We start from the raw sequence: 11867 nt of genomic DNA on the forward strand, positions 1-11867 counted from the left end.
GTCGCTTGTAATGTTCAATGAAAATGAGACACTTTTTTTTTTATTTTAAAGGAAGCATGAGACAAGACTGTTTAAAAGGGGGGAAAAGCTTTTGAAATTCTTTTAATTCCACCAATCTCACACTCTCAACATGTTTAATTTAATTGTAATTTCTGTGAAATCAACCTCAACTTTTAAAATCAGGATCAACCTAATTAAACCAGAATACATTGTACGTTCAAACAATTCACCCAATACTTTAAGCCACTTTCAATAATTCATCTCACGTTGTGTGTGTATATATACGTATATATTTCCATGTCCATCTCTTGAGCTCATTAAAAGAGCGTCTATATTTAACCTCATACCTCCAAATCAATTTAAAACAGTTCTACTGAACTTCTGCATTGGCCAAAAAAACAAAAAGAAAAAATCTCAAACTGTTACAACTATAGTAGTTTGCTGACAGTTTAGCACAAATGTGTGCAGTTCGTACTTATTAAAACCAAAGAGTAAGAGCAGTAATATAAAATATAAAAGGCTGACAATAACTGTCGTGCAACTTTGTATCTCTCATTTAATATAATACAATTTTTAACAATAATAATAATAACAATGACCAATGAAACAATATAAACTTAGAAAACAAAAATATCTTCATTAATTTCCAACTTGTTGACTTTAAGACTTGAAAGAGCGAGAGCAGCAAGCTGCACAGTGGACTGTCTCAACGTTCATACTGGAGGAAATAGAAAATTCAGTGTGAAGGTCTATATTTCCATCTGCTCGTTCATTCACTCATCCATACACACAATCATCATTCATTCAATCCAATTCCTTCCTTCCTTTCCTCAGCTTTGCCTTGTATCTGCACAACATTTCTGCAACTGAATTATCCATACCGTTGCAGATATGCTGCGAGAACGTTTTCACGTGCGCTTTCATGTACTTTCCCGAACCTTCAGTCCTTATCAGTCGTCGTCGTTGACCTTTCTTAAGACTATGTGGAGCCAATTCTCAGCAGTTCCCTTCTAATGGCTAAAGAGAAAAATGTAAATATTCTCAAGAACTGAAAAGATACATATTATTTTTTCTGTTATCTCCTAAAACTTACCATCAATGATTTCTTCTTTAACTTTCTGCAATTCCCGGACAACCTCCTCCAAGATCTCCTTTTGAACGCAAACAGATTTTATCATCGTCAGCAGGCCAGTCTAGCCTCATTTTTTGCACAATACACCGCACAGTAATATGCCATTTTGAAAGATATTCTGAACTAACCTGTTTCATTCTGTCAAAGTCAAATGACTCTGCATCACTGGTGCTTCCGATTGGTTTTGCCCTGTACAATGTTCATCATAAATATTTAAACGCAATTTGAATGATCAAAAATTTACCTGCAAGTCATGTTTGCTGTTAAAAAAAGCATGTAGATATATTAAATATTAATGTTGCTTTCTGATGCAATCTCAGTTTTTATAACCGGTTCATTTTTCAGAGTTCAAAAGAGGTCATTTTCTGTGTGTTTACACAAACATTCAATGAAAGCTTACACAAAACATAAAAACTAAATTTTCTAGTTGTCAGAAAGCGAGCAGAACCGGCTTTGTTTGCATTTAGGTCATTGCAGGCTCATGTTGCCCAGGGCTTTACTTCCTTAACGTCCATTTGTATTGGCAACCGAGCAATAGACATTTACTCGCATATGCAAACTCTAAGCTTGATAGAATCATTCATTGCTCTGTTGCAATCCATCAAGGAACGGCTCAACAAATATACATTTTAAAGGAGCCAAATGTTTTAAAATAAAAAGCCACAAGTAGTCAAGTGTCAAGAGACGAAGAACTCACTAAACGGATAGGAATGAAATGTTTACTGCACAGTAAACCTGTTAAAAACATACCTTGACACAGCTGAAGACTTATCTGTAGAGTTGGCTCGTTCCCATGGCTTCTTCACAGGATCTGAGAAGAATATTTAAATCCTTTTTTTTTCTTTTCTCACCAAACCTTTAATTACTTCGCAATATTAGTTTACTGTATACTTGCTCAAAAAAAAAAAAAATTAGCATTGGTGAGCAATGAGCTTTTTAGAAATATTAAAAACTTACCAACCATAGATTTTTTTTATTGTAGTGTATAGTATATATTGCTAAATTAGCAAAAAAAAAAAAAAAACACCTGAATTTTGTCCACGAGAAGATGAAGGGGATCCATTAGACTCCTCCTGCAAGAAAGCGATATCAGACTGATGTGATATGATATACAATGAATAGAATTGAAGAGAAATATACAATTGCTGTGTATTTGACAAATAGTGTACAAAAGTCATACATTTTGACTGTCTTCTGGTTTTTCGGAGGCCTTCCTCCTGCAGAATGATCATATTTAACAATCAAAGTTTGTATAACCACAAGTCAAGGATCATTAGTTATGAAAAAAAAGACAGGAAATGGATGTGTTCTGACCTCCGTGCTAAAAGGGCATTCATCTCCTGCATGAGACCCTCTCCACCACCTCCACTACCTCCACTGCCTCCACTGGAGCGATTGGCATCATTCTTGCTACTGCTTTCCTCTGGCTATAAAAGATAAAGCATGGAATAATCAGGCAGCAAGATACTATTATTGAACTTATTGCACAAAAGATAAAAAAAATTGTGAAACATGTTGAGGTTTGAGAAAGATAAAAGCCACTCACCCGCTGCACTTTTCGCAGCTTGGCACCAGCTAGAGCTGCAGCCAGACCTGATGGAGCAGAACCTCCACCAGCCGGCAGTGGAGGTGGGGTAGGAGGGGGTCCTGTGGCGGGTGGTGGCGGCCCGGGTGGTGGTGGCCCGGGTGGGGGAGGCCCAGGAGGGGGCGGAGGGGCCGGTGGACCCGCCATGGATGCTGAGGTAGGGGGGTGAACAGGAGGGGTGGATGAGAGCATGGAGGGGTGAACCGGTGGAATGGGAGGACCTGCTGCAAGAAAGGAAAGAATCACTGTTGTATTCTAGACTAAGTGCTTAATTACAAATTCAATTAAATATACTGCAACGGGGAGCATTTGTACGAAAGCCTGCTTCCACCACGGAATAAAAAAGGTAACTGAGACTCTTTCTCTTACAATTCAGTTTTTTCCTCACAATTACAAGTTCACATTTCATAATTCTGACTTTTTTTCCCTTCTCAGAACTGCGTGATATAACCTTGCAGAAGTTATAAATTCAAAACTGTGAGCTTATATTCTGATATCTTGCAATTCTGACTTTATAACTTCTGAGAAAGTCACAATTGTGAGAAAAAAAAAATTGCAGTTATATTGTTGTTTTTTTTTAATCTGTGGCGGAAACAAGCTTTCATTCATTTGTGTTGACTTAAAGGTGAAATTGCACATCACTAGCTAAATTGTAGAAAGCAGGATTACAAACGGGGAAAATCAAACTTCAAATAGGCTCAGCAGTAAGGATTTTTTTCTGCTGGCTCAGTGGGGCTAATAATTTCGAATTTATTTTTTTTAGATTTGTTTTTATCAATGTGTTTTTTGCTTTTTTTAAATATACACTACCATTCAAAAGTGAGGGCTCAGTAACACTTTTATTCAGCAAGGACGCATTAAAATTGAGAAGTCACAGTAAAGACATTTTTAATGCTACAAAAGACATCTTTTTCAATTGATCATAGAATCCTGGAAAAAAAAAGTATTATGGTTTCCACAAAAATGTTATGCAGCACAACTGTTTTTGCTTAAATAAATGCAGCCTTTGCGGAGCATAAGAGACTGTAATGACTGAAATGACTTCTTGATAAAAATCTTACCAACCCCAAACATTTGCACAATATTGTATATTTTTTCTACATGAAAAGAAATTTCATAAATTTCACAAACACACTTTTGGTTTGTTGTTTTCAACACATTCTTATTGATGCCTCCAGGGTGTATTTGCAAATTTGACAAAACCTCATCCATGTCAGCCAGCTAAGATAATATTATCTTGGAGACAAATCACCAGAGTTAGCATAATAATACATCACAGAAAACCAAGCGTTTAAATTTGCTAAGTACATGAACGAGATCAATGAACGTTCAATGGCGCAACAAAAAGGACAAGTGACACTGGTCTGTCAAGTGGCCCAAAACTCTCTCACACTGGTCCTGGGTCAGCAGGTCATCCTTATTGTTGAGCCCTGCTTACACTTGCATCTACATAATTATGTGAGACAGAGCAAAGCATTTTAACTTCGAAAATATCATCTGCAAAAGTGGAACATAGCGGGGGTTAGTTTAAGGTATGACAAACCTTTTAAACAATATGAACAAATCACCTTTGAGCAAACCCACAAGAACATCACTGCGATATATGAATGTTTACTTTATAATCTTAAACCATCTTTCTACCACTCAGAACAAAGAAGGTGAGATAGCTGCCGTTTGTTCAAATGAGCTGCTGTGATTTTGTCGTGTAACACAGACAAAAGTCAACAGCCTCACTGACAATCCTGGCAGGCCAGTATTTGCATATGGTTTCAGTACAAAGACCGTACTGTTCTCTTTAGACAGCTTTTGAGATCAGCATGTCATCAGCCCAGTTCCACTGGACAGGTGCGTGAAGTCTTTTGGTGGTGGGCAATAAACTACAGAGGGGGCAGCTGATGGGGGTCTTGAATACTTACTGCTGGATGCTGTTGCGTTCTGATAAACAGGCGAGGGAGACGTCTTGGGCGTTGCCCCCTCACACAGAGCAGAGTGAGAGGTGGGTGTGGTGTTGAATTGGGGCGTGGCCGGGTATAGCTGCTGCTGGTGGAGGGCGGGGCCTTGGATGGGCTGGCCAATGAGAAGGGGCAGGGGGCAAGAGGATTCTTGTATGGGATAATGTGGGTGCAACGGAGCTCCAGAGGAGACCTGCATAGGAGGGTTTTGGTACGGGCAATACTCCTCTACCAGGCCACTGAACGACTGTTGGTGGTGTGTTACAGGCTCCAAGTGGGACATGTTAGCGGGAGCTTTGGGGCCACAGTTTGGGCCGTTGTTTAGGGGTGGCAAGGGGAGGGCAACAGGCAGGGCAGGTTGTTTGACTGGCACTGCCATTATGACGGGTGGCGATGCTGTAGGTAATGGTGCGTACATGTGGGTGGAGGACCATGTGGCATGTTTGGGGTCCTGGTGGGCCGTTGGAGGGGAAAGAGGGATTTGCTTGATGTTGCGAGGTGGAGGGGTGACACCCGGCTGCACGGGGGAGAAAGCAGAAGCCAGAGAGGTGGAAAGCTGGGAAAGCTGCTGTGCCTTTTTTTGAGGGGAGTCCACAGTGCGGTAGCCACTCTCTCGTTCCTGGGAGGAAGAGGAGGCGTGGGAGGAGGGTTGCGCGGGGTTAAGGTGAGCATAGGAAGGGGGAAGAGTGTTAGCCCGATACTGTCTGAGGTCATGCAGAGTGGTTTCGGACTGAGAGGCGGATGCTGATACTTTAAACTGAAGGGTGGAGACTGAGAAACAGAGAAAAACACAAATGACAAACGAAAAGAGAGAAACGTGACAGTGATGAAAATCAAGCATCAACGTGTACAAAGAAACTTAAAAAAGATGAAATGTGAGCAAAATAGCATGTTATATGCCTTGCAAACAGATGAATCTCATAAAAACATCTAGATCAGAGAAAAAAATTGAGAAAATACAATTGAAATTAAGCATATTTTGAGACCAAGATTTTGTTTCATTGTAACATTATTTTACTGACAATTAAACAACGCCCTCTTAAATTCTCACTACAATAATGCATCTGGATGTTTTACTTTTGAGATGTTTTAAAATAATTCTACTTATTCTCAATGGGGACTCTCATTAGATTCACATTACTGTGATACACAACTTATTAAAAGTTATAAAAGTAACACAAAAGTATTCTGAAGTCATTTTTTAAATGTAAATGAACAGAACAATTATATGCATTTATAAATAAGTAAATATACACAATCTAATAAATACAATTTATTTTGTTGTCAGGTATCTATATTACTTGACAATTTAAATAATAAAAATGTAAATTATTATTAATATTATTTTTATTCTTATGTTGGGTTACAGTATCTGTATAACAGTAATGACAATAGAAATCACAAAGAAATAATGCACAAAGAAAAAAAAATCTTAATAGTCCTTAAAACATGCTTATTTATTCATTTTTATATTTATTTCTTTCAGTTTGGGGATGAAATGAGATTTCAACATGGTCTTGACATGTTTCATGAGATTCACCAAAACAGAACTCAGAAATGCTGTTTATGGCATTATGAAATGCAATTGTCTTCTCTGAACTGATGCTGAAGCAGGGGCAGAAACAGAAAGAGAGAGAGAGAGAGTGTGTGTGTGTGTGTGTATAAGAGAGGAAGGGCAGCATGTGCTGTTTGGACAAGGGACCTGTTCTGCAGCCAGGGAATTTGATATTCCTTAGTGTTAACACTTCTCCAAGCAGACAATGAAGTCTGCAGGGTTACTCTGTGGGTGGTTTAATGAGTGTGTGTGTTTGTGTATCTTTTAATTGCACAGTGTGCAATCTCATATCATATTCCACAGAGGTGTGGGGTCTTTAGTCTACCTGCAGAGCCAGATGTTCGTCGTTCCCTTTCCATCTGCATCTGATGCTGGTCCATCATTTGCCTAGAAACAAATGTTAACTCACTTAAAAATGATGTTGGGCAAAGTGAAATCTAAGCACTCTCAATCCACCATATGAATAGACACAAAGACAAGCTCACTGGAGAGTAAACAATCGTGTGTTCATCTCTCAAAAATGCTAGGGTGCACAGTGAGAGTGCAGCTTTTCATCTGTCCACTAGAGGGCAGAACACAATCTAAACTTGTATTATGACAGCAGTTGAGACGCGTTCTCAATCTTCATGACAACAAATATGTGAAGTGATTAAAAAAACAAAAAAGTTCAAAATCGATGATTTGATTAGTAATTTCTGCAACAGTAATACACTGAACACTACACTTTCTGACCTGTAATGTTAAAGATTAAGTGAGTAATTTCAGTGTCTCTAGCAGTACCAAAGGAAATTTAGTTGTTGAATTGGGTTCCCAAACACCATCTGCTATTGGTTGGACAAGCAGATAGTCCCGCCCCAAACTCATGCCATTGGTTGAGTCACTGTTGCTGTGGAATGCTTAAACAGGACTATTTTGAAGGTACAACAGATAAAAAGTGTTTACACCTTTCAGGGGAATCAAAAACAAAACAAAAAACCTTAACACACTTCACTTTAAAAAGAGAGCATATGCTGTAATTCAGGCCAGTGTCCAATGTTTAAAAGCTTGATTAACATTTGACAGATGTCTCAGAAAGAGAAAGTGTCATTAGAGACGGTCCGCACCTCCTCTGAGCCTCGACATCATCTGTCACCGGTCCATTCTGACGATGTGCTCCTGGACCTGAAGAAAAAGAACATAATTGCACCTCATAATTTAAATATTTTATTTAATTGTCTCTCAGGAACTGTAAAATGTGTGTCGGATTGTGTTAATATATTCTGGCACCTTATGGCAGACTTGAGTAGTACAGCAGTTCTCAATTGGTTTTGTTTCAGGACCCAGATTTTACATTGGGCAGCTGGTTTATGTCAAGTGACATGTCTTATACTCTTCGCTATATAGTATAATTTAGAAAACAAAACACATGACATTGGTCAGTACAAATGGTTCATGCTTTCTTTTACCTCATATAATTTGTCTTGTGAGTTTCACAAATCAAGCCATGTCAAAAACCCGTTCATCTGCCTAATCTGGCTACTAATTGACAGATGAATTGTTGGATTGGACATATGATCTTTGAAAACAACAACAAAAGATACAGGAAGCATTTTCTTCTCCCAAACTAAGACATCTAAGTGCCAAATTATCAAACTATTACAGTCCAATAAATCCAGCAAGAGACCAAACATATTTTGCCATCACAATTGCCCTTGTACCCAACACCTCATTACTGGTAGACTTAGCAAATAATTCATAAGCCACCATAATCGTTCTGTTGAATTTGTTATAGGGTTATAGGGTGTGAAGGAGCTCTGCTAATAATGGTAAACACGGCTCTCAGGTTACTGAGATGTTGACTATTTACGTCATATGACATTCAGGGACTCAGTATGGGGCACGAAAGCTCAAGAGAGGAAGGAAGGTCCCTCTGTTCAGAGAAAGACCCTTAGTGTGGGCATATCTAATGTGGCTGATAATCTTTGGTTGCTAGGCACCATCAAACATAATTGAGTTTAGAACGTCAAAAACTATCAACTGTGAAATTTAAGGTGGAAAAATAATGAGCTGTTCACACAGCTAGACAGGAAACACAGAATGGTGGAGCATGCAAAGTCTTCTAAAGGCCTGTTCACACCAAAGACAATGACTACAACTAAAGTAATGACTAATAATCGTTCTAATTCTTTGGGAAGTCCACATAACAAATATAACAACACAAAGGAACCATAATGTTTCAGAATATTTCAACTTTCAGAATGATTTTTTCCCAGCTGATGAATGATAAAAATATTGACAGCAAATCAGAATAAACTTTTAAAGAGCTTGAGCAATTAAAATGGCAACACACTTATAATAAACAAAACATTAACATGCATCGGTGTGGGTGATAATCATAATATTAATGTTATAGTTATTATCTTTAGTCATCGTTCTTTGTGTGAACAGACCTTAAAGCCACTTTTTGAAATTGTATCTATTCTGTGACTTCTTCAGCCATAATAATGTTATGTATTAGCAGCATCTCCTTAATTACACTTCTCATTTTTGCAGATTGAATCCACAATGATATCACAACATTGTTTTAATGTCTTACTTTCTGTACAGATCTTAAAATCTCAACGTTTTAGAACCATTTAGCATTAAACATGCTATCTCAACACTGAAACAACAACTGACATTATTTCGACCACATTTCAACATTGAAGGTCGATCATCTGCTAACGGAGACAAAACAAACAATAATAAGCAGTAAAAAGCTCCAGCAGATGTCCTGAAATAACACAAAACACACTGATCATAGTGGCAGATAATGTTTTTTATACTAGACCTAATGAGACTTGAAAGAAGCAAGACATTTAAACAGGAAACAGCACAAACTCCTTCACAGTGCAAGGAATTGTTATCATACAATAAATACTAAATAATGTTCTGCTTTATTAACAAGTCAGGGAGTAACGTACATGGTTTCTTTGAACAGTTATTGCAGACTGAGAGAATAAGCATGATAAAAGACCTTTGCATTAGCAGTTGTCAGCAAGCTCAGTCTGCAGATGAAGTAGATGACAGGTGGGATTCTGCTTCCACATTTAATGATTAAATCATCCGTGTCCTCATGGTGATTATGGGAGCTGAAGTCTCACTGAATTTAATGCCAGTATGCAGCATCACATCCTAAAATACTGTTAATGACGTCCAAAAAAATCAAGCAAAAACATCACTCAATTCATCACAATATCCACATGTTAATGAGAGTACAAAAATATTCCTGTCATAACTCACAGCGTAATACAACTAGGCCTACTTGCAAAAAGGAATAGCAATATTACAGCATGTGCTCACGCTGTTTCAACATCTAAGTGGGAAAACAGATTGGCACAAAAAATCGGAATAATTGCAGCAGGACTGAATATCAAGTCCCTCAAGCAACAGGAATGGGAATATGTTCATACGTCACGTGAAAGCAGCATTTCACACAGTGTCACAAACATGCAATCCACCTGAGGTCCTGTCTGCAGCAGATGGTCCCAAATCATGTGTCCTTATTATAACAGACACCACTCAACTACTAAAACTCTTGAAATTTCTAAAAGAACTTGATATTCATACGATCTGGCTCTAAACAGTCAGGAAAAAAGGGGAAAATTTTCCAACAGAACTCACCATCATTCACGAAATGTCAATTTGCAGACCATAAACCATTAATCCAAACCCTGCTGAGCATTCTGGGTAATGCATAAATGCTTTTTGCTCCACTGATGAAGCGAGACAATGCGGTAAGTATCTTTCCACTAGGAGTTTAGATCAAGACTTGCATGAAATCTCTTCTTATGGAGACTTTACTAAGCAAATATAATTCTGTGTGCTCTGGATTCAACCATAATGCTTGACATCAATTAAGCTGTGCACTTTGTAACCAGACAGCATAAAAAGCAATGATATTACTCCTGATCACATATCCATTTCTACTGCAGGTCGTGGAGGTGTAATACTCTGTGTGATTTATTTCATAAACTTGATTAAATCCCTTGCAATAGCAACATGCTGATAAATGGTTGCAGTTGGAGTGTATTAAAATGGATGGTGCGACTGATGCTGAATAGAGTTAATGGATTCCTAGTTTTAAGTGCCTCTCAAGAGTCAAATCCGGAGCTCTGGATGTTATTTTGATTTATGATTAAATACCTAAAAAGCCTCAGAGGGGAAACGCTAACCAAATATTAAGATTAATTTGCGCTAAAATCTTCGGATGAGCTTTTGAAGTAATGCGTAGTCAATATGTACAGTGTTTTATGACGCACATCCCATATCATTTGGTGGTTGCGTGCAGCAGCAGAGTCCCTTTGTACCAAATACACATACCCTGGTGATCATTGAGCTGTAATGACGATGTCTACTGAGATAATAAGAAGTGGAAACACGGATTAAATCTGATTGGATGATGGGACCCAATGGTCATTTGTTTGATAAACCCTGCCATTTTGCTTTATAACACACCACTTGCATAATATAAATCTGTAGTGTATTTTACAGTTAGAAAATGTTAACTTAAAAAACATAAATTTAATACAAAATTTAAGCATTAGATCAAGCATGCTGTATGATAGTATGATTGTCATTTCTTTCTTTTTTTTTTTTTTTTGCATTAGGCCTGAGCACTAACCCTTGAATCTCTTGAACTGAACAATTTATTTGATTTTGATGTGGTTTTAATAAATGTTTTTCTTTAATTTAGGAAATGTTGAGGGTTTTTTTGTCAATGTTTTAGCAATAGCTTGACAATATATTAAATGAAGCAACATTTATGCCAGCTGTCAAAATTATTAATAAAAATAATTAATATATCTTAGTATTAACAACAACAATGACAATTATAGTCACAATATTAATTCTTATTATTTTATACTATTAATGTTATTGTTGTTTTTGATTATTATTATGATTTTTTTATTTAGTTTTTTACACTTTATGTCTTTTAATTCAATTATTTCAATACACTGTACAAATAAACATTTCTTTTATAAAGACATAATATTTTCTCCAATAATTGTTCACTTTTTCTTTTCTTTTCTTTTAATCTTTTTGCAATAATAATACCTTTCACCAACACAAAAGGAAACACATATGTGGAAAAAATAACTAACAGGTACATAATTAAGTGCTTTTACATTTTCAATTTTTTTTATTCTTTATTTTTTTTTTTTATTTCACTTTGATGTGGCGGAACGCTGTTTTTGTTTTGTTTTGTTTTGTTTTGTTCAAACTGGAAATTTTGGTTTATGTGCATTTGTAGTAACGTGGCAAATTCAATGAGACTTAACTGAATTTTTTATATATACATTTTTTTTTGCATTTTATTTAAATCATGATTAAAAATGAAATGACCAGTCCTACCATTATTATGTTATGTTTCACTAAAAATCTAAATCCATACAGTTATATCACAGTGAAGCACTAATGATAACTGTTCAGAAATAGTCACGACAAACACACTAGACCTCCCAAACCCGCACACGCCTCATCACGAGCTTCTGACGGGCTCCATGCCAAAAACCACTGAGCAGCTTCCACAACCACATCCTCCATCAAAGACACCACAATGGCCCATCTGAGGCATCGTATCACATTATTAAAACATGCGACTGAATCCCCCAGCCCTTAACA

The 11867-nt window shown here is 37.1% G+C and overlaps 1 protein-coding gene across 12 annotated transcripts in view; it reads right to left on the reverse strand.

Annotated features, from left to right (window-relative positions):
- Positions 1 to 72: 72 nt before the first annotated feature.
- Positions 73 to 11867, reverse strand: part of evla (Enah/Vasp-like a) — a 32632-nt gene continuing 20837 nt past the window's right edge. For 5 of the 12 annotated variants that reach the window (XM_058749172.1, XM_058749175.1, XM_058749173.1 and 2 more), the window contains 11 exons: positions 7328 to 7385; positions 6550 to 6611; positions 4634 to 5440; positions 2679 to 2941; positions 2447 to 2559; positions 2313 to 2349; positions 2160 to 2205; positions 1883 to 1943; positions 1261 to 1321; positions 1094 to 1151; positions 73 to 1017 (listed from right to left, as the gene is read on the reverse strand). In XM_058749172.1, the coding sequence (XP_058605155.1) occupies positions 980 to 1017; positions 1094 to 1151; positions 1261 to 1321; positions 1883 to 1943; positions 2160 to 2205; positions 2313 to 2349; positions 2447 to 2559; positions 2679 to 2941; positions 4634 to 5440; positions 6550 to 6611; positions 7328 to 7385 (1604 nt within the window). In that variant the 3' untranslated portion in view covers positions 73 to 979. Of the gene's footprint in view, positions 1018 to 1093; positions 1152 to 1260; positions 1322 to 1882; positions 1944 to 2159; positions 2206 to 2312; positions 2350 to 2446; positions 2560 to 2678; positions 2942 to 3852; positions 3954 to 4633; positions 5441 to 6549; positions 6612 to 7327; positions 7386 to 7490; positions 7600 to 9219; positions 11866 to 11867 lie in introns of those variants that run through there. The other 7 variants (XM_058749179.1, XM_058749177.1, XM_058749181.1 and 4 more) reach the window with 7 other exon arrangements.

Source organism: Onychostoma macrolepis, chromosome 17 (assembly GCF_012432095.1).
Source record: "Onychostoma macrolepis isolate SWU-2019 chromosome 17, ASM1243209v1, whole genome shotgun sequence".
NCBI lineage: Eukaryota > Metazoa > Chordata > Actinopteri > Cypriniformes > Cyprinidae > Onychostoma > Onychostoma macrolepis.